This window comes from Callithrix jacchus, chromosome 7 (assembly GCF_049354715.1).
Source record: "Callithrix jacchus isolate 240 chromosome 7, calJac240_pri, whole genome shotgun sequence".
Taxonomy (NCBI): Eukaryota; Metazoa; Chordata; class Mammalia; order Primates; family Cebidae; genus Callithrix; species Callithrix jacchus.
In genome coordinates, this window is record NC_133508.1 from 138,418,513 (window position 1) to 138,440,493 (window position 21,981).

The window sequence follows — 21,981 nt, forward strand, 5'->3', positions numbered from 1 at the left end:
ACCCCGTCTCTACTTAAAATACAAAAATTAGCTGGGCATGGTGGTGCACGCCTGTAGTCCCAGCTACTCGGGAGGCTGAGGCAGGAGAATTGCTTGAACCCAGGAGGCGGAGGTTGCGGTGAGCCGAGATCGCACCATTGCACTCCAGTATGGGTAACAACAGTGAAACTCCTTCTCAAAATATATATATATATATATTTAACAAGGGTGATGTTGAAATTAGGAAAGAGTAAAAGTACAGGATATTCTCCTATGTGCATATCTATCTGTCTGTCACCTCCTTTAACACTGACAATAAGCTTGTTTGGTAGGTGATGTTTTAATTATAATTTACTAGGTAAGGGAACCAAGGCACAGAACATTTATCTTCTTGACTCCCATCCTTACCTAGCTAGTAAGAGGCGGAGCTGGTATATAAACCCAGAAAATCTGACTCCTGAGCCTGCACTTCTAATCAGCCCAGTATATGACTTTTTTAAAAGAAAGTTCTTCTCTGTAGTTTCACTTTTAGAGATTCAAAACATAGTAAGTATAGAATAATTCTTATATGTATGACTGTAACCAAGGACAGCACAAACTACAATTTTGATCCATGTAACCTGTATGGATACTCTCCTCTCTTCAACAATGGAAATGTATTCCCCATGGTTTACAGTCTTGACACAGAGATGTTTGTTGATCTTATCTGGCTGTGCCCATAGAGGAGGTGCTAAGGACATTTTTCAACAGCATCCCACAGATGAAAGCAACAAGCAGGTGCTTCAGGAAATCTGAGATGTGTTGCTGGAAGTGACACTAAGCTGCAGTGTATACTAATGGGGGTAATTTGCTGTGTGAAATTAGAGTTTCAGAGAAAATTATGATAATGAGTTCTGTTGATTTCCTAGGAGAGTTAAGGTGAAACATGTTGTTAGTCTAAAGTTTACCATCTGGTCGGGTTTAGAATTAGGCCTCATTGTCAGAGAATCTGGTGTCTGGGATGCCGGGTAATACCAGGCTCTGGGCCGCCTCTGGCTTGCAGTTGACCTGAGCTACAGACTATGCTTCTGCCTGAATTTCTCCACCCAGCACTTTTATGTCCACACTCCCAGTTCCCTTTTCTGGGGCCCGAATTTTTCACCATAACCCCACAGGGCACTTGCTCCCAGTCTTCAGGAACTAGGATGCAACATCTGTGCCTTGAGCCTCGGCTGCTAGATAGCAACTTAATGCTGTAGGAATGTGATGCTGTGGACCCCTTCTTGATCCCCTAAGCTTATCTTGCATTTGAGCTCAAACCTGCAGCTGCCTGATTGCCCTTGCAGAGCCCACCTCCCTGTTGTAAGTACCCCTTCTCTTGGAATTCCTTTTGAGCCAGGCTTTCCATTTGGGTCTGTTACCGGTTAAGAGGTGAGACTTCAGAATAGAGAACTCAAGAAGATAAATTCGTAATGAGCAACTTTTTGGCAGACCTGCATGTTGGTCTCATGGCTTCCTCTGGTTACTATTAAGCCACAATTAAGCTGTGGCTTTCTTAACTCAGGCCCTTTGAGTAGCTGTAACATACTGCTCCTTCATACATGATTTGTTTTCATTACAAGTAATGTCGACAGCACTAATGCGCTAGAGAAGCGAAGAGTGGATATTTGACAGACTGTCTCGTGGAGATAATAGTTAAAATGGGTAGTTTTATCAGTGTGCAGTATCACCATTCTGTTTTTGAAAGCTGTTTTATTTTGTGGTTTTAAACTGACTAAGGGATGATGAAAATAAAGAGCTCAAACAAAATAAAAGTCATCATTGGTTGAAAATGTTTCATAGGGGAACATGTCAGTGTTTATGACAATAGGTATGAGTAAATAGGGAACACTTTCTCATATTTAACGTTTAATTTTTGCAAAGGATTCTTCAGTTATTTATTCACTCCTCACTTGTGCCAGGTTGAGCCCCTTACATATCTGGACACGTATTATCCCTAATCTTTAAAACAGTTTAGCAAGTTATTACTCTTTTATTTGTTTGAGCCAGAAATATTTTTGTGTCAAGTGGTTGCCATGAGCCTGGCTGTGAACTAGGTGAGGGAAATGCAATAGTGAAGAATCACTTTGATTTTCCTGCCCTTAAGGAATTTTCCACTGTCAGATTGAAAGACCAATGAACAGATCACTAGAATGCCTTATGTTTTTATATACTCTTCAGGGGTGTCTAAATTATGCAGATATTTTTCCATATTGAAGCAATATTCATGCAAATATATTGAGTATCATGTGTTTCTTTTGTCCTAATCATCCCATTTAAAAACTTTCATATAGCAATACCTGCACATAATCGAAAAGATCTTTGGCAAGAAAAATAGTTGTAGATTTTGCATAAAAATGTTGAAAAAGCTAATTGGCAAGAGAATGATTAAATCATTACTATTTAACTGAAATGTCACGCAGCACTAAAATGAATAAAGTAGATATATACCTATGGCATGACTCTGCTTTATTTTTCTTTTCTTTTCTTTTCTTTTCTTTTACTTTTAGAGATGGAATCCCAGCTCTATCGCCCAGGCTGGAGTGCAATGGCATGATCTCATCTCACTGCAAACTCCGACTCCTGGGTTCGAGTGATTCTCTTGTCTCAGCCTCTTGAGTAGCTAGGATTAGAGGTGACTGCCACCACACCTGGCTGCTTTTTGATATTTTTAGTAGAGATGGGGTTTTGCCATGAAGGCCAGACTGGTCTCAAACTCCTGACCTCAAGTGATCTGCCCGCCTCACCCTCCCAAAGTGCTGGGATTACAGGCTGAGCCACTGCGCTCGGCTAACTCTGGTTTATTGTTAACAACAAAAGCATGCTGTAGGAAAATCTGTAAAATAGGAATACATTACTTAATAAAAGAAAGGAAAAAAGAAAAATTCTGCCAGAATCACACCAGATTTTTAGCTGTGGTCCCGTATAGGCAGCAGAGAGAGGAGAGGTGTGAGGGACATCTTTTATGTATTACTGTATTGTTTCAGTCTGACAGAGTAAACATGTATTCCTTTGAAATATTTAAAAAGCCAATACATTTTCATTTTAAATGAGGTGATAGATGCTATGGCAGAGTTATATCCAGGGTCCTATGGGGAGATAAAGGGGACACACACAAGGGTGAGAGAAGACTCCCTGGAGGAGTGGGTGGCCTTACTGCTTTCAGGATTATAAATGTCCATCATGTAGAAGACAGAGAGAGAACAAGGGCTTTCTGCTCGGGAGCATCCTGGAGGCTTTCCTGGTAGCCAGCCTGGACCTTAACAGCTTGCCCAGGTCATCCTGGGTTCCTCTTGTTCCCTTAGCCCTCGCACAGCACCAGCTACTATTACTGAACACTCATCCCGTGTTGCCGTCTCTCCTGTGTATGGTGCCATCGTGGTCCCATCTCTTTGCCTCTCACTTGGACAGTTGAGACAGTCTGCTTAGGGGGTCTCTTGGCCCCATGTCTGTTCCCCATGTCCTCCCACCTCAGTCTGCCCTTCACTTTGCTTTAAAAATGCAGTTTTGACCCGTGATTGTCCTTCCCACACTTTCTTAATGGTCCTTCCTAGCTTCTGGAATATAAGCCACCCTTCTAAAGCAGGTTTTCAGAATGCTTTGTCTGCCTTTCTCACCTGCCTCACAAAATAGCTCTCGTTTATGTTATCCAGGGTGATTTTCATTTCTTTACAGATGCCACACTTCTTACCTACCAAGGGGTAGAGAAAGGGAAAGAAAATTTACAATATGGATTTACTCTAGTTTATTGTTCGCTTATTGATTTGAAAGCATTCTTACTAGCTACCTCTGTTTCTGGGAGTTAATGTACCTCAAATTTTGCTATTATTTTGAGGTAACAAGTTATAAATTAATACGTTACAGGAAAATAGGCTTCTTAGTGTCCTTGGAGTTTTTTTGGGGGGGAGGGTAAAATTCTTGAATGGATGGCAGATCGGAATCTCCACAGAGGATTGAAGGATCTGGCTTTCGTTTGTGTATTTGTCTACTCCAAATCCGGATACACTCCGCCTTTATAGAAGACACATTGTTCTAAAAACACCACATTGACTAAACAGTCTTTATTTGCTTTGGCTAAACTTAGAGTTAACGGATGGACCCAGTGTACAATAGCATAGACACAAAACTGAGTGCCAGCTCTCAGACTCACTTTAGGATACACTGCGTGCTGTCTTTCTATTCCTCCTCATCTGCTGAATTTGTGAATTTATTATTTTTCTATTAGTGAATAGTTATAAATAACCCTTGTTAAGCAAAAAATAGGAGTTGGTCTCAGCTTGTTGATTTTCAGAAATATTTGTCCTTATAAACACATTCAATTTAGGACTAAACTAGTAGACTATCATCTGGCTCCCTCTGGTGGACACTCATGAAAAAAAATCAAGCTAAAGTTTTCTGAGAGAGGAAGTCTGTAGTGGAGGGGTTGTCATTGTTCTGGTTGTTGGTAGGGGGAAAGGAATAGAAAATGCATTTTAATTTTGTACATACATCATCATTATTATAGAAAATACCACCAAGGAATAAAATGCATTTCTATATAAAATACGTAATAGAATAGCAATAATAAAATACATAGCCATGGTACTGCTATTGCTGTTTTTATTGTTATTCAGTGATGATATATGCTGGGACCACAGTGTAAACTATAATCAGAGGTACTTTCACCCTGTAGCTTCCTACCAGTCCTGCATTAGGGTAGAGTACATGCCAAAGTAAAGCAACATAGGTAATTCAAGGGTCTGGATACTCTACTGTTTATCCCAGAACTTCCCCAAAGCTAGACTTTTCACCTAATGGTGAATAATTTTTTTGTGTGTGTGTGAGTCTCTCACGTTCCTGATTTTCTTTTCTTTTTTTTTTTTATTGCATTTTAGGTTTTGGGGTATACATGTGCAGAACATGCAAGATAGTTGCATAGGTACACACGTGGCAGTGTGTTTTGCTGCCTTCCTCCCCTTCACCCACATTTGGCATTTCTCCCCATGCTATCCCTCCCCAGCTCCCCGCCCCCACCGTCCCTCCCCTATTCCCCCCAATGGATCCCAGTTTGTAGTGCTCCCTTCCCTGTGTCCATGTGTTCTCATTGTTCATCACCCGCCTATGAGTGAGAATATGCGGTATTTCATTTTCTGTTCTTGTGTCAGTTTGCTGAGAATGATGTTCTCCAGATTTATCCATGTCCCTACAAAGGACACGAACTCATCGTCTTTGATGGCTGCATAATATTCCATGGTGTATATGTGCCACATTTTTCCAGTCCAGTCTATCATCAGTGGGCATTTGGGTTGGTTCCAGGTCTTTGCTATTGTAAACAGTGCTGCAATGAACATTCGTGTGCATGTGTCCTTATAGTAGAACGATTTATAGTCCTTTGGATATATACCCAGTAATGGGATTGCTGGGTCAAATGGAATTTCTATTTCTAGGTCCTTGAGGAATCGCCACACCGTCTTCCACAATGGTTGAACTAATTTACACTCCCACCAGCAGTGTAGAAGTGTTCCTATTTCTCCACATCCTCTCCAGTATCTGTTGTCTCCAGATTTTTTAATGATCGCCATTCTAACTGGCGTAAGATGGTATCTCAATGTGGTTTTGATTTGCATCTCTCTAATGACCAGTGATGATGAGCATTTTTTCATATGTTTCTTGGCCTCATATATGTCTTCTTTTGTAAAGTGTTCATATCCTTTGCCCATATTTGGATGGGCTTGTTTGTTTTTTTCTTGTAAATCTCTTTTAGTTCTTTGTAAATTCTGGATATTAGCCCTTTGTCAGATGGGTAAACTGCAAAGATTTTTTTCCCATTCTGTTGGTTGCCAATTCAGTCTAGTGACTGTTTTTTTTGCCGTGCAGAAGCTGTGGAGTTTGGTTAGGTCCCATTTGTGTATTTTGGCTTTTGTTGCCAATGCTTTTGGTGTTTTGGTCATGAAGTCCTTTTCTACTCCTATGTCCTGAATGGTTTTGCCTAGATTTCCTTCTAGGGTTTTTATGGTGCTGGGTCTTATGTTTAAGTCTTCAATCCATCTGGAGTTAATTTTAGTGTAAGGTGTCAGGAAGGGGTCCAGTTTCTGCTTTCTGCACATGGCTAGCCAGTTTCCCCAACATCATTTATTAAATAGGGAGTCCTTTCCCCATTGCTTGTTTTTGTCAGGTTTATCAAAGATTGTATGGTTGTAGATATGTTGTGTTGACTCTGATGCCTCTGTTCTGTTCCATTGGTCTATATCTCTGTTTTGGTACCAGTACCATGCTGTTTTGATTACTGTAGCCTTGTAGTATAGTTTGAAGTCTGGTAGTGTGATGCCTCCTGCTGTGTTCTTTTTGCTTAGAATTGACTTGGCTATCCGGGCTCTCTTTTGGTTCCATATGAAGTTAAAGGTGGTTTTTTCCAGTTCTGTGAAGAAAGTCAATGGTAGCTTGATGGGGATAGCGTTGATTCTGTAAATTACTTTGGGCAGTATGGCCATTTTCACGATATTGATTCTTCCTAACCATGGACATGGAATGTTTCTCCATCTGTTTGTGTCCTCTCTGATTTCGTTGAGCAGTGGTTTGTAGTTTTCCTTGAAGAGGTCCCTTACGTTCCTTGTTAGTTGTATTCCTAGGTATTTTATTCTTTTTGTAGCAATTGTAAATGGCAGTTCATTCTTGATTTGGCTCTCTTTAAGTCTGTTATTGGTGTATAGGAATGCTTGTGATTTTTGCACATTGATTTTATATCCTGAGACTTTGCTGAAGTTGCTTATCAGTTTCAGGAGTTTTTGGGCTGAGACGATGGGGCCTTCTAGATATACTATCATGTTGTCTGCAAATAGAGACAACTTGGCTTCCTCCTTTCCTATTTGAATACACTTTATTTCTTTTGCTTGCCTGATTGCTCTGGCTAGAACTTCCAGTGCTATATTGAATAGGAGTGGTGAGAGAGGGCATCCTTGTCTAGTGCCAGATTTCAAAGGGAATGCTTCCAGTTTTTGCCCATTCAGTATGATATTGGCTGTTGGTTTGTCGTAAATAGCTTTTATTATTTTGAGATATGTTCCATCAATACCGAGTTTATTGAGAGTTTTTAGCATATAGGGCTGTTGAATTTTGTCAAAGGCCTTCTCTGCGTCAATTGAGATAATTATGTGGTTTTTGTTTTTGGTTCTGTTTATGTGGTGAATTACGTTGATAGACTTGCGTATGTTGAACCAGCCTTGCATCCCCGGGATGAATCCTACTTGATCATGATGGATAAGCTTTTTGATGTGCTGTTGCAATCAGCTTGCCAGTATTTTATTGAAGATTTTTACATCTATGTTCATCATGGATATTGGCCTGAAGTTTTCTTTTCTTGTTGGATCTCTGCCGGGTTTTGGTATCAGGATGATGTTGGTCTCATAAAATGATTTGGGAAGGATTCCCTCTTTTTGGATTATTTGGAATAGTTTCAGAAGGAATGGTACCCAGCTCCTCTTTGTGTGTCTGGCTGTGAATCCATCTGGATTTGGGCTTTTTTTGTGTGGTAGGCTCTTAATTTCTTCCTCACCTTCAGACCTTGTTATTGGTCTATTCATAGTTTCAGCTTCCTCCTGGTTTAGGCTTGGGAGGACACAAGTGTCCAGGAATTTATCGATTTCTTCCAGGTTTACTAGTTTATGTGCATAGAGTTCTTTGTAATATTCTCTGATGATGGTTTGAATTTCTGTGGAATCTGTGGTGATTTCCCCTTTGTCATTTTTTATTGCATCTATTTGGTTGTTCTCTCTTTTCTTTTTTATCAGTCTGTCTAGTGGTCTGTCTATTTTGTTGATCTTTTCAAAAAAAACAGCTCTTGGATTTATTGATTTTTTGAAAGGTTTTTCGTGTCTCTATCTCCTTCAGTTCTGCTCTGGTCTTAGTTATTTCTTGTCTTCTGCTAGGTTTTGAGTTTTTTTGATCTTGCTCCTGTAGCTCTTTCAATTTTGATGATAGGGTGTCAGTTTTGGATCTCTTCACTCTTCTCATGTGGGCACTTATTGCTATATATTTTCCTCTAGAGACTGCTTTAAATGTGTCCCAGAGATTCTGGTATGTTGTGTCTTCGTTCTTGTTGGTTTTGAAGAACTTCTTTATTTCTGCCTTCATTTCATTGTTTATCCAATCAACATTCAGGAGCCAGTTGTTCAGTTTCCATGAAGCTGTGCGGTTCTGAGTTAGTTTCTGAATTCTGAGTTCTAACTTGATTGCACTATGGTCTGAGAGACTGTTTGTTATGATTTCAGTTGTTTTGCATTTGCTGAGGAGTGCTTTACTTCCAATTATGTGGTCAATTTTAGAGTAGGTGTGATGTGGTGCTGAGAAGAATGTATATTCTGTGGATTTGGGGTGGAGAGTTCTGTAAATGTCTATCAGGTTTGCTTGTTCCAGGTCTGAGTTCAAGCCCTGGATATCCTTGTTGATTTTTTGTCTGGTTGATCTGTCGAATATTGACAGTGGAGTGTTAAAGTCTCCCACTATTATTGTGTGGGAGTCTAAGTCTCTTTGTAAGTCGTTAAGAATTTGCCTTCTATATCTGGGTGCTCCTGTATTGGGTCCATATATATTTAGGATGGTTAGCTCTTCTTGTTGTATTGATCCTGTTACCATTATGTAATGTCCTTCTTTGTCTCTTTTGATCTTTGTTACTTTAAAGTCTATTTTATCAAAGACGAGAATTGCAACTCCTGCTTTTTTTTGCTCTCCATGTGCTTGGTAAATCTTCCTGCATCCCTTTATTTTGAGCCTTTATGTATCCTTGCATGTGAGATGGGTTTCCTGGATACAGCACACTGATGGGTTTTGGGTTTTTATCCAATTTGCCAGTCTGTATCTTTAATGGTGAATAATTTTTATATTTTAGCAAGGGTTTTTATTTTGCATTAATTTTGATAAATTTACTAGTATTGTTCATTCTTGATCTTCTGAATTTATGAGCTCACTGACAATGCTTTATCTTAATTTTGGGGTATTAATTGATAGCAAATTTTATCTGATTGGTTGTGTATGTTTTGACATTAGATGTTCAACACACTTAACCAGGAAGAAATTGCATGAAGGGTTTCAATTGAATTTTCATTCTTTTGTTTTTCTAGGGTCACAGCTGCGGGCTAGGGTTAGACTATAGAATTTTGGGGTCAGTAAATTAGTAAATTAGCTCATCTAGTCGCCATGTCCTTTGCTTCTTTCTAACCCTTTGGAACCATACTAAAGAGTTTTACTCCCTTCTCTTTTGTTTATGTAACAGATTTTCTTAATTTTTAAAAAATTAACAAATAAAAATTGTATGTATTGATCTTGTACAACATGTCGTTTTGAAATACGTATACATTGTGTAACGGTTAACTGGAGCTAATTAACATATGCATTACATCACGTATTTTTTATGGTAAGAACACTTAAAATGTACCCTCTGCAGTTTTCAAGAATGCAATACATTGTCATCTATATGTAATTCAATTAAATATTATTTTTGTATGATTTATTTTATATAATAATAGAAGTTCACATTTACCAAGTCAAGCATATGATGGGCATCATCTCATTTAATTCCTTCAGTAACTCCATGGAACAGTTAGCTGTTGTCTGCATTTTACAGAGGCCAGTAAAGGTGAGCATAGCTGAAAACTCATGAGTCAGGGCTCCAGGTATTCTTACTCCCAAGCCAGGAATTTTTAACTACAACCATGTATATGGGACCGCTTCGTGAAGTGAGTGGAATGTAAGTGTATGTGTGGCTGGTACTTGCATGAAGCGTCTGCAGAGTGATGGAGACTTCATTTTTATGTTTCTGTCTCTGAAGTAAGGACTCAGATTACCGTAATTTAGAAACAGATTTTTGCCTTTTCTCCTTTTTTACTCTCATTCTGAAGAGGCCTTATAGTAGAACCTCTTTAAGCTGTGTTTGTTAAATTTTTGAGAGTTAGGATGTATTATGTCTATTATCATATAAATAGACGTTATGGCAGGGCCTGTGGCTCACATCTATAATCCCAGCAGTTTGGGAGGCCAAGGCAGGTGGATTGCTTGAGGCCAGGAGTTTGAGACTAGCCTGGCCAACATAGCGAAACCCCATCTCTACTAAAAATACGAAAATTAGCCAGGGATGGTGGCATGTGCCTGTAATCCCAGCTACGTGAGGGAGACATGAGAATTGCTTGAACCTCGGAGGCAAAGGTTATAATGAGCCAAGATCATGCCACTGTACTCCAGCCTGGGCAACAGAGTGAGACTCTTTCTCAAAAAACAGAAAAAACCCAGACTTTATGAGAAAATCACATTTTAGATAAATGGCTTTCTCACCAAGTCTTCAAAAGAGAGAGTCTTAGGACAAAAGATTGAAGGAAGGATAAAGTTGCTAGCAGGGCACATTTAACAGGTTTACGTACTGAAGATTACGTACTGAAGATCTTTATAAGGAATCTTTGAAACAGATAATCAGGTTAATGTAGAAAACTTTTTCTGAAAACACTTGGAATTAAATTAAGGCAATTTCCTTAAAGTTGGTGATTATACAGAATAAGTACTATTTAAATATTTTACATGCTATCTTATTTAATCCTACAATAATGTAATGATGGTTAATCATCTAAGTATTATAGGCATTACCTAGACGATGAAACTAAAGCTCAGAGAAATTAAGTACTTCGCCCAAGGTGAGCTATCCAATAAATGATAAACTCAGGGTTTAGACTCAGGCGGTCTAGCTTATGAACCCATCCACACCGTAACCTGCTTTGTTATACAACAGGACTGTCCAGTAGAGCTTTCTGTGACAGAAGTTTTTGATGACTCTGTAGCTTATTACGGCGGCCGCAGGTATGTGGCTACTGAACGTTTAACACACGGCTAGTGCAGCTGCAGAACTGGAATGTTTTTGTTTTTAAAATTTAAATTAATTTAAATGGCCTCTTATGGCCAGTGGAGAATACAGCTTTCCAGAATCTTTCAGTTTCTGTAGAAGAAGAGATATAATTTGCTTGGGGTAACCCAGGCTAACTTTTTGTTATACTGATAAAGAATCTGCAGCTCAAATGGGTTGGTAATCTGCTCAGAGTAATCAAGGAACAAAAGTGTAATCCAGGTATTTACACTTATCAATCACGGCGCTTCTCATTCTGTACCTCTGTGACATCTGCAAATATATGTTTCTGCTGCTATAGTTAATATTAGATTGGAAAAGCTTTGGAAGAAGAAATCTTACCTTTTCTGAACTACATGTTTAGTTAATATTTTCCTCTTTTCTCAGGTTATAGAGACATTATCACGACTTTCTCGAACGCCTATAGCATTGGCCACAGGAATCAGGTAAGCTCTGTTTTGTTGTTCACGTGTCCCATTGAGTTCAGTGTAAGGATTCTTTATTAAATGGTTGCTATTTGTGAAGCATCTTGCACACAGGTAGTCTGTCTCATTCATGAAGAGTGCCTGGTATGTAAGTACCCAGTACACATTTGCAATTAATTGAGCAAGGTAGAACGTATTCATAGAGTTGAATAACACATTGGCTAAACGTTGTTCTCAGTTCACAGGTGACTGTCACTTGTGTGGTTCTTTTTTTTTTTTTTCACTTTCCTCCAACATTTCTGTACATATGATTCAAGGTAAACACAAATGCTTAAGAAAATAAATATTTTAAAATATGTTGTAATATGTTTATTTCCTATAAAGTAGAACATAATAACTCATAGCTTTTAGGAGTTTAAGAAATAATCAGACAAGTATAAAATACGTGTACAAGAGCGTGTATTGAAAGTTCAGTAGTAAATTAAAAACTGGGAAGTAAATTGGTTAAATATAGTATGCCATCTCCTTGCGATGGATATTATGCATTTGCTAAGCATGCAAATATAGATGTGTATGTTGCGTTGAGCCGTCTGTGTTTCAGATACTACACACTTAAGTTAGATCAGTCAATAAAGATGTATTATGTAAGTAACATAGGAAATAAATAGAAATAGTCTCTACACAGCCAGGCCTCATGGAAATGGAATGGATTTTTTGCCTTCTTTATTCAGTGCTCCATATTTCTGTCTCCAGCTGTCACAGCCATTTTTCTGTGTCCAGCTCACATTCCCGTTCTAAGGGAGAGGATCCAAGGAGGACTTACCAGGGTTCTCTGCACTGGCTACAGAGCACAGTGCGCTCGGGAAAGATGCCCTGCTGGTGTGCAAGACCTTTCTTAGAAATGCGTCGTGAATTTGGCAGCTTTCTATGTATGTGGTCTGTCAGAAGGATACACGTTCAACTCCTTCTAATTTGCTTTTCAACACATGCATACCTTTTGTGGCACTATATATTTTATGTCATATGTAAACAGATTTTTTTAAAGCATGATCAAATTTTTATGTATTCTTGATTCTGAAAAAAAAATAAGATTTTTTTCTTATTTCATTTTTCTCATCTGTATTTTCTACAATGAGCTTGCATAATAAAATGTGCCTTAATTTATAGAAAATGATTTTGAGACTATATTTCTCAGACTATATTTGTGATTTATTTGAAAAAACCTAGTCTCCTCAAATGTCTTCAGAATTAAATTAATCCATAAGTCAGTGTGAAACTCAGCTTTTTAATATAACTATTTAGTAATTATTTAAACCTTACTTATTATTTTGATGGATCCTCTTGTTTTTATGAAACATGTGATATGCTGGCTGTCTGAAAAGGGTAGAATTTTTGGCACGGTATACTTATTGTGAATTCGTTAGACATAAATTTAAGGCATTATCCTGGTGTTATGAGAAAAGCACATAGTACCATGAGGCAAACAGGGAAGCCACACAATGGGAACACGAAATATATTAAAGTGTGATTTTCTTCAATAGGGAATATAGAAAACACTCTATTTTCCCCAAGGTCTGGTTGACTCATTTGCCTTGTCTAATAAATGAAAATAAAAAATACAACTTAAATACACTAAAGTCCGAGCAGAAATGTCAGGGTGAAAAATGACATTTCTGTGTCATCGTGCCCTGCAAAGGCACAATGAAAAGTGGCTGAATGACTGAGACATGTAAGAATCAATCTTAAATTGGCAATGGAAAGCTTTAAAAAAAGACTTGCTTCAACTGGTTTTTCGTTCCTGTTGTGTGTCCCCCATGAAGAATAAAGAAACATATCGCAATGAAGTAAAATTTCCAAGTTTCTCAACGGTGTAACAGAAGTAGTAGATAAAACTGGAGTTAGCCTGTAAAGGGCACAATTTTTTTTTCTTCCACTAATTTTCATCTTCACTAGTGAAGTGAGCCACGGAAGGATGATTGTTACCAAATTATTTGTCATCAGATCCCATAGCTGAAAAGAGAGGGTGCTGAAGGCAAGGGCACATGCACGGCTGTTCGTTGTCTGATTTGGGGAGCTGCAGTGGGTGAGGTGACCCTGCAGGTATGTGGCAGGTGGGAGATCACATAAGCACGTCATTATGCCCTCCCCCATACGTGTGACTGTGGTGACTACCTGTAATTGCTTCAGATGATTTCAGGTGGCAGGTGTTATAGCCTTCCTAGAGGAACCTCAGACACAGCCACTGAGCAGGCACTTTGGGGAAAGCCCTAGACATTGTTAGACATGGTGACTGATCTGACCATTTTGGCAGCAGATAACTTACATATTTAGTGAGAGATAAATGCGCAGCCTGATTGTTGCTCATTCATTCATGTTTTCTTCCCCCCTCCTCCTAGGCCCTTCCCGACAGAAGAAAGCATTAATGATGAAGACATCTACAAAGGCCTTCCTGATTTAATAGAGTATGTTGAACATTTTGAGCAAAATTTAGCCACTGTCAGTTTATGCGTCCATTGTGGGTTTTAACTGTGGATATTAAAGTAAGCTATTTGAAGGAAGAAAAGTGTCTCAGTTACTGAGACATGTAAGAATTAACCTTAAACTGGCGATGGAAAGCTTTACAAGAAAATGTACTTCAACTGAGTTTTTGTTCCTGTTGTGGTGTCCCTGTGAAGAATGAAGAAACATACTGTAATGAAGTACAATTTCAGAGTTTCTCAAAGGCATAGCAGAAGTAGTAGATAAAATTGGAGTTAGACAATTATGGAACAATTAAAAAGAAATAAGACCTGCTGCTGGATTTGTGGGACACATGGTGCATGCCTTATAAGTTCAAGGAAGGGAGAGAGAAGTGTGGGTTGGAGCTAGCTGGGATGTTTTAGTAGACGGTGTTCTTTCTGAACACAGAATCCTTTAGAGCTTTATTATTTAATAGTCAGGAGAGGCAAAAGGGCCTTGCAGCCGATTATCTTCTGCTGATTGAGTGACTTGTACAAATTACAAATAAATATAAGCATGATCCTTACTCCTCAAGGAACTGATGACATAGATCAGGCATGTTTGCAAAGAATCATAATAAGAAATAGATTATGCCCCAAGGCAGATTCAAATGCTATGGAAATTCATCCTTCATTCATCTCTCCTTCCTTATACACCCAACACACTGGGCTTGTTTAGTGTTGTGACCTTTGCACGTGCTGTTCTTTCTGTCTATTTGACTGTCCTTTCAGCATTCAAGTCTTTGCTCAGATGTCCCTCTACAGAGAGGCCTTCTGTGACTGCCATGTCTAAAATTGCCGCCACCCCCTCCCGTTGCTGTGTTTTACAGCATTTGCCAATGCCCGAGACAGTCTTGGTTTGCTTCCTTTACTGTTTGTCTCCTCATTAGAAGGTAAACTTTGTGAGGTGTGGGACTTCGCTTTGTTCATGGCTGTATTCCTAGAACTTCACAGTGTCTAGCACATAGTAGGTACTCAATAAGTATTTGTTTTCTGAATTAGTAAGTCAAAATTGCATCTAGCATCTATTGTTTGCCAGGCATTACAGCTGGCAATAATGATAAGAGTTTACTGAGTGTCCATTTGTGTGCTAGCCAGGTTACATGCACTATCTCATGTAATACTACACTATTATTAGGTTGTTATTGTATCTTCATAGTTCAAAAGGGAGAAAACTGAATTTTGAAAAGCCTAGTAAATTGCTGGAGGTGATATTGCCAGTACATAGTAGTCTTTGGATTTGAACTTCACACAGCCCTTATTCTAGAGCAGAGGTTGTTAGTCATAGCACCAACTTACAGATACAACCTGACTTGCCCCTCTCAGAGCTTTTAGTAGAAGAGCAGAGGAAGCGAGCACCGACTGCACCACATGGATGGATAGACAGCAGCTCTTTCCAGGACAGGTGCCATCAGAATGACCTTTCAGTCTTATATTTTAAATATCGATTAAGAATAGTTTCTTATCTCTTGAAATCTCTAAGAACTCACCAATATTAAGCAAGATAGTGCCAGCTGTTTTACTGAATTGGTTGCAGTCTTCACAAAGTAACTGAGATTATCAGCAGTGTACTCAGATTACTTAAAGTAAGGAGAATGTATAATTTCCAGTGCCGTGATGATACTCCTTTTTAACCCATACCAGTGGTGACTTACACCTATAAATTTTTATAGCTTCCCCATATTGTTTTTTTCACTGATTTTTAAAAGGCAGAATTGATGTTAGAATAAAGCCAGTGAGGATACGTTCCTAGTTAAATTTGGCGAAAACCTTGGTTTCCTGAATTGGCTGCTCTGAGATGCCAGCTCTTTCTCTGTGAGAGGCAGTCTGCTTTAAATTTCTACCTGGTGGAAGAAGGTCCAAATGTATTTGAGGTATTAAAAATTGTTTATTTAATATGCCCCAGCTGGTCTCGAATTCCTGGGCTCGAGCAATCTACCCATCTCGGCCTCCTAAGGATTACAGGCAAGTTAGAGTTATCTTTTTAAAAAAAAGCAAATGTATTGTATTATCCCTAGAAATGCTTAGTTTTGAGTTTGCCGTGACAGCTTGATTTTTAGTCTCAGCTTTGTTACAATTTCTATGGGAAAATATACCTAATTTTAACTTTTGGGGCTGAATTTACCCAAAGGGAAACCCTCGGAATAAATACTGGCCTGGTCCCCACTGTGGTGGCAATTATTTTTTCCTAAGTTGGAGAGAAAGCCATGGGATGGCGTGGAGAGGGCAGGTAAAAGCTACACTATACAATGTCCTCAGTTCTGCTACTTATACCATCAGGGTGCCAGACACGCCCATATGTAGCTGGCCGTAAGACAGGAAAGCTAATATCAATTGTTGTTGATTTATTGACCATTTGAAAAATATCATAGCTCTTCTTTTCCGGCTCAGAAATCAGAAATTGTCTACCAAGCTGTTAGCAAGAAAAGCATTGTATTTTCTTTTAGTATAGGATTGAATAACAAAAACCAAACATTTCTAGACCAGTCTTGTGTGTGTGTTGCATTTATGTGCTTGCATGCCCACATGCGCTAACACATGCATGTCATTCTTATAGGTCTTAAAATAGAGAAAAGTTGGCTGGGCATGGCGGCTTACACCTATAATCCTAAGATTTTGGGAAGCTGAGGCAGGCGGATCATCTGCAGTCAGGAGTTCGAGACCAGCCTGGCCAACATGGTGAAACCCCATCTCTACTAAAAATACAAAAATTAGCTGGGCATGTTGGCATGTGCCTCTAATCCCACCCACCTGGGAGACTGAGGCGGGAGAATTGTTGGAATCCAGGAGGTGGAGGCTGCAGTGATCTGAGACTGTGCCACTGCACTCCAGCCTGGATGACAGAGTGACACTCCATCCCCACCCACCACAAAACAAAGTAGAGAAAACTCTGTGTGAATGTATATGATTCATTCTTTACTGTCATGGGAAAAGTCAAATGTAAGACTTCAGCAAGCTTGACTCTTTTTGCAGGGGTGGTGATAATTAGGAAGTAGAGCCAGGCATGCTGGGATTAGGAGTGCCAGAGAAGTGAATTTCAGTCTGTTTTTCTTCAGAACAGGATCCCCTCCAATGCAGAACCTGTTTTTTCATCATTTTATATCTCAACTCCCTCATGAACTCATCAGACCTCCCTGTCCTTTGATGTGATACAGAAAATGTTCAAACCTATTTGCCTGCCCTACTGTATTCTGGCCAGATTGCCTGCCTGAACCCCTCAGTATGGAAATTATATTACTGACAATATGACTCACCATCTCCCTAGTCTCCCAAAGTAGAAATCTCCTTTCTCTTCGCTCCTTCTGTCTCTCTTAATCTCAGCGGTCACCAAGTCTGGTTGTCTCAGTCTCCTACGTCTCTCTGTTCCTATCCTCATCTGTCTTTACCTTAGTTACAACTCTGAATATTTATTCACACACAGTCTTTCACTTCTTGGCTTACTGATCTCCTTGCCTGTCTTTACCCCCATGCAAAACACCTGTTGGCTCCCTGATGCCCAGGATAAGGTTGAGCTCACAGAGTGCATGGTCCTTTAAAGTTTGGTTTCAACGCTTCTCTGGAGGTGGGGGTACCCTACTCACTGGTCACACTGAGTGAGGTTCCATGGTTCCTCTCATCCATCTGCCTTTGCATGTGTTAGTATCCTTTGTCTGGACTGCTGTCTCCCTCTATTAATTGAGTGTGTGTCATTCCTGCTGCCCTCTGAAGTTCTAGGAGAGTGGAAACTGTGCCTGCCTAGTCTGCAGCCATGTCTCCTGGCACACAGTACTTTTACAGCAAATATTATACCTATTGAATAAATTGATAAGTATAGTCAAGATCTAGCTCAGATGTAGTATCTTCTGGGAAGCCTTCCCTAACTTCTTTAGTGAGAGTTATTCTTTCCTCTGCTCCTGTATTTTACACTCATCTCTTTTGTTGCATGTATAGAATTACACACGCCTGCCTGCCTTCCTTCCTTCCTTCCTTCCTTCCTTCCTTCCTTCCTTCCTTCCTTCCTTCCTCCCTCCCTCCCTCCCTCCCTCCCTCCCTCCCTCCCTCCCTCCCTTCCTCTCCCCCACTTTCTGTTTCTGTTTCTGTTTCTTTTTTTGTTGTTGAGAGGGAGTCCCACTCTGTCACCCAGGCTGGAGTGCCATGGCATGATTTCTGCTCACTGAAACCTCCGCTTCCTGGGTTCAAGTGATTCTCTTGCCTCAGCCTCCTGAGTTGCTGGGATTATAGGTGTGCACCACCTCGCTCAGCTAATTTTTGTCTTTTTAGTAGAGATAGGGTTTTACCATGTTGACCAGGCTGGTCTCAAACTCTTGACCTCAAGTGATTCACCCATCTCAGCCTCCCAAAGTGCTGTCATTACATAAAGGCGTGAACCACCACACCCAGCCCAGAATGACATTTGTAGGTTATGTACTGTTCACCATACTAGACTAGGAGAATTCCTGGGCCTTCTTGATGTGTACATTCTCAACATGGAAAATTCTGGAACTCAGACATTAGTAAATGTCATTGGGATGGATAGATGGCTGGCTGGCTGGATGAGTGGGTGGGTGGACCACTAGCTCTGGAACGAATTTTTCTCAGAACAGTGTTCTCTGAAGCTTGTTACCAACAGATCCCTCTCCCTTAATATACCTTCCTTTTCTCCAAGTGTTTAACAGTTTATTCCTGTCAAATACCTTCAAATAATCCTTCATGACAAACATAGACAACCGTGTGATTGGACCTACTTTGAAAAATGTTCCATGTTGCAGAGTGACATTTACAGTTACATTGTTTTTATTTGTGGATGTATCAATTTTTAATGTTCTATCCGCACAGACCCAGGAGAGAGACAAAGGACTGATAGTATTAAAGAAATTGAATTTCTTTCTCAGAGATATGAATGCTTGTCTCCAATATTTGAAACTGGTTAATCTCAATTCTTTGAGATCACTGGTTAATAGAAGGCGTTTATAGATGTCTTCGACTAAAAGGAAAAACTTGAGGAGTAGTAACAGGACATGCAATGACCGAATGGGTTTACAATCTCAGCTGTTGGAAAGATGCAGTAGTTATGTGAGTGCTGGTGGAAACTTTAGAAACAGGGATTATTTAGAAATAGGGATTATTTTCAACTGCTGGGAGACCAGCAGGAGATTTTAAATTGTTTATTCAGAACATTTGTGACCTTGGGAACCTTGATAAAAGATGCAAACAAATAAAACAGTTAAAGGAAGGGTCTGGTTGATGGGGAACTGGTAGGTATCCTCTGAGTGGGCTTGAAAGAGCATGGTTTAAAAACCACCGGATTAGATCCTGTAATAACACTGCAGTAACTGATGCTTTTAAAAGACCATTTATGACACACTAGATACAATTTAATTCTCCTGTTTTCTCCATATTATACCCTTTAATACAGTTGATGAAACTGAGGTCTTGAACTATGAAAAATGGGAGGCAGTATGATAGAGTGGGTAAAACACTTGCAGTTAAGACAGTCTTGGTTTTAAATATTGGATCTGCCAGTGACTAGCTGCCTTATTTATAAAGTCGAATAACCTTTTGGTCTTTCAACTTCCTCATCTCTTTAATGGATTAAATAATAATGCATACCTGATAATGTTGGATGAATTATGTAAGATAATATATGTAGAATGATTATTTTTGTGCTTATATATAGTAACTACCCAGTAAACGATAGCTGCCACTGCACTCACTGTTGGATTCTGTACTTGTTTGTCATTGTACTTACTAAGAGGGACAGAGTCATAATGTAAGCCTTTTGAACTCTTCCCACTAATTCCTTTTTATTTCCTTTCTGGATATTCTACTAAAACCCAGTAGGCTATTTCTAGCGATTGCATTTATTGCATAATAGAAAATGACCTTATATCATAACCTTTGTTGTAGTGAAACCCTTGTAGAAGATGAAGAAGATCTCTATGACTGTGTTTATGGAGAAGACGAAGGTGGAGAAGTCTATGAGGACTTAATGAAGGCAGAGGAAGCACATCAACCCGTAGGACTTTTACTTGTTTTTAAAGTTACTCTGAATATTTTATTAGGAAAGACTAATTAACATATTAATTTATGTAACCTCTGCTGGGACTTTTTTAACCTTTGCTTGCTTTTAGCTATATAATTATGACTTGTTACTGCATTTGGAGACATATGCATGGCCCTTCAGACTTCAAAACAACCATAGGGAATCTTCGGTCTGATCTTTTCATTTTGCTAGTAAGGAAACAAAGTCCAAGAGAGAGAAATGAAATGCCACCCAGCTAAATAATGGCAGGGTGGTAGTAGAATTGAATTTTAGGGATTCATGAAATTATGCTTTTTTTTTTTTTTTGAGCCAGAGTTTTGCTCTGGTTGCCCAGGCTGGAGTGCAATGACGCGATCTCGGCTCAATGCAAACTCTGCCTCCTGGGTTGAAGCGATTTTCCTGCCTCAGCCTCTCGAGTAGCTGGGATTCCAGGCAAGCACCACCATGCCCAGCTAATTTTATATTTTAAAAGAGATAGGGTTTCTCCATGTTGGTCAGGCTGGTCTCAAACTCCTGACCTCAGGTGATCCGCCTGCCTCGTCCTCCCAAAGTGCTGGGATTACAGGCGTGAGCCATACACCTGGCCAAAATTATACACTTATAAAAGTAAATTTCTTACAACATAGGTAATTTTTTCCCTTTAAATTTGATATAAGATAAAATATATATTAAGGAGTGTTTCTTCACATTTGTTAAGTATTACTATGTAGTACCATTTTTCTTGTGTTTCATGATAAGCCTCCTGGCTTTCCTTCTATTTTGTAAATTCAGTTTCAGACATTGTCGTAGCCAATATGAGTCCTCAAAACATTATCTGCTATTAATATATCTAGAACATTCAGAAAGGATTACTTTGGATTATTTTCCCACTTACAATTTGAAACAACAAAAAAGTCAGTTGCTTATGCTCTTAATACATTTTTCTTGTATATTGAAGACTTTTCTTCATCAGCTGCATGGTAATTTTTGTTTCCACAGTGCTTTGATGAATGTGCTCAGTATTCTCTATGCTTCTACTTTTAATAAAAGGCTGGTGGGTTGTCCAGTAGCTTCTGTGGAATGGAAACGAGTACCTGCCTGTGTTCGGGAAATATAATGAAAGTGTGTTTTAACCACTGCCCATGCTGACAGATCATTTGTGGCAGCATTTTCATAACGTTTTTAGTTGACACAGTATTGTCTGTTCCTCCTATACTTGTTAACTGCATTGGATGCCAGCACATTTTTCACTGTCTCCCCCAAGGGCAGTCCTCACTCAGCTGATGGGGTGAGCAGTGATAACAATTTAGATGGACAGGACTCTTCGTGGGCACTTGGCAAAGTGCTAAGGGCTTTACACTGTTTATGTCATTTACCATTCCTTAGGGTTGATACTGTAATTCTCTCTGTTTCATAGATAAGAAAACTGAGTCACAGAGAAATTTAGTGATTCCTTCACAGTTAGAAAAGCTAATAACCAAACCGGTATTGAACCCAGTTCCATCAGATTCCAGAATCTTTGATTTGAGTGTTGCGCTCTACCACTTCCAATCTTAAATACTTAGTTAAAAAGTCAGGCAGTGAAATGATAATGTTGGGAAAAATATTAAAGCTTTTTACTTACTTTACTGAATACCCTTTTATTGTTTTTGCAGTTATTTCTATAGTATTCGTAAAGCATGCTGTACTCCAATTTCATTAACATTTTTATTAAAAGATGTTTTAACTTAAAGAAACTGTCTACATTCAGAAGCATATTTTTTAATCTAAATCTTTTTCATTTACATCATTCAAGATCTTGTAAAAACAGCAAAGATACCTCGCAAATGCACTTAGGTGTCTTAATTGCATGTTTTATTAGAAAGGAAAGTTTAAGAAAATTAGCGATGCTTTTATATCTCTACTTCCTGATTGGTTATTATATGAATTTTATTAAATCATTTTATTTTCATAATTCTAACTGCAGAAATGTCCAGAAAATGATATACGAACTTGTTGTCTAGCAGAAATTAAGCAGACAGAAGAAAAATACACAGAAACTTTGGAGTCTATAGAGAAAGTAAGTCATCGGGTATTATCTTTGATGTCCAAATACTGCCTAATATAGTTAATATATTAGACTCACTGTTTCTTCTGAATGTATGTAGAATATTCCAATTTTTAGGAGATCTTTTTATTTAAAGATCTCAAAGCAGATTT

At 39.0% G+C, this 21,981-nt stretch overlaps 1 protein-coding gene across 7 annotated transcripts in view; it reads left to right on the plus strand.

Moving 5' to 3' along the window:
• Positions 1–21,981, plus strand: part of VAV3 (vav guanine nucleotide exchange factor 3) — a 393,845-nt gene that overhangs the window by 184,325 nt on the left and 187,539 nt on the right. For 5 of the 7 annotated variants that reach the window (XM_035252253.3, XM_017974986.4, XM_009001808.4 and 2 more), the window contains 4 exons: positions 11,246–11,304; positions 13,680–13,745; positions 19,668–19,776; positions 21,749–21,841. In XM_035252253.3, the coding sequence (XP_035108144.3) occupies positions 11,246–11,304; positions 13,680–13,745; positions 19,668–19,776; positions 21,749–21,841 (327 nt within the window). Of the gene's footprint in view, positions 1–1,146; positions 1,321–11,245; positions 11,305–13,679; positions 13,746–19,667; positions 19,777–21,748; positions 21,842–21,981 lie in introns of those variants that run through there. The other 2 variants (XM_078332620.1, XM_078332621.1) reach the window with 1 other exon arrangement.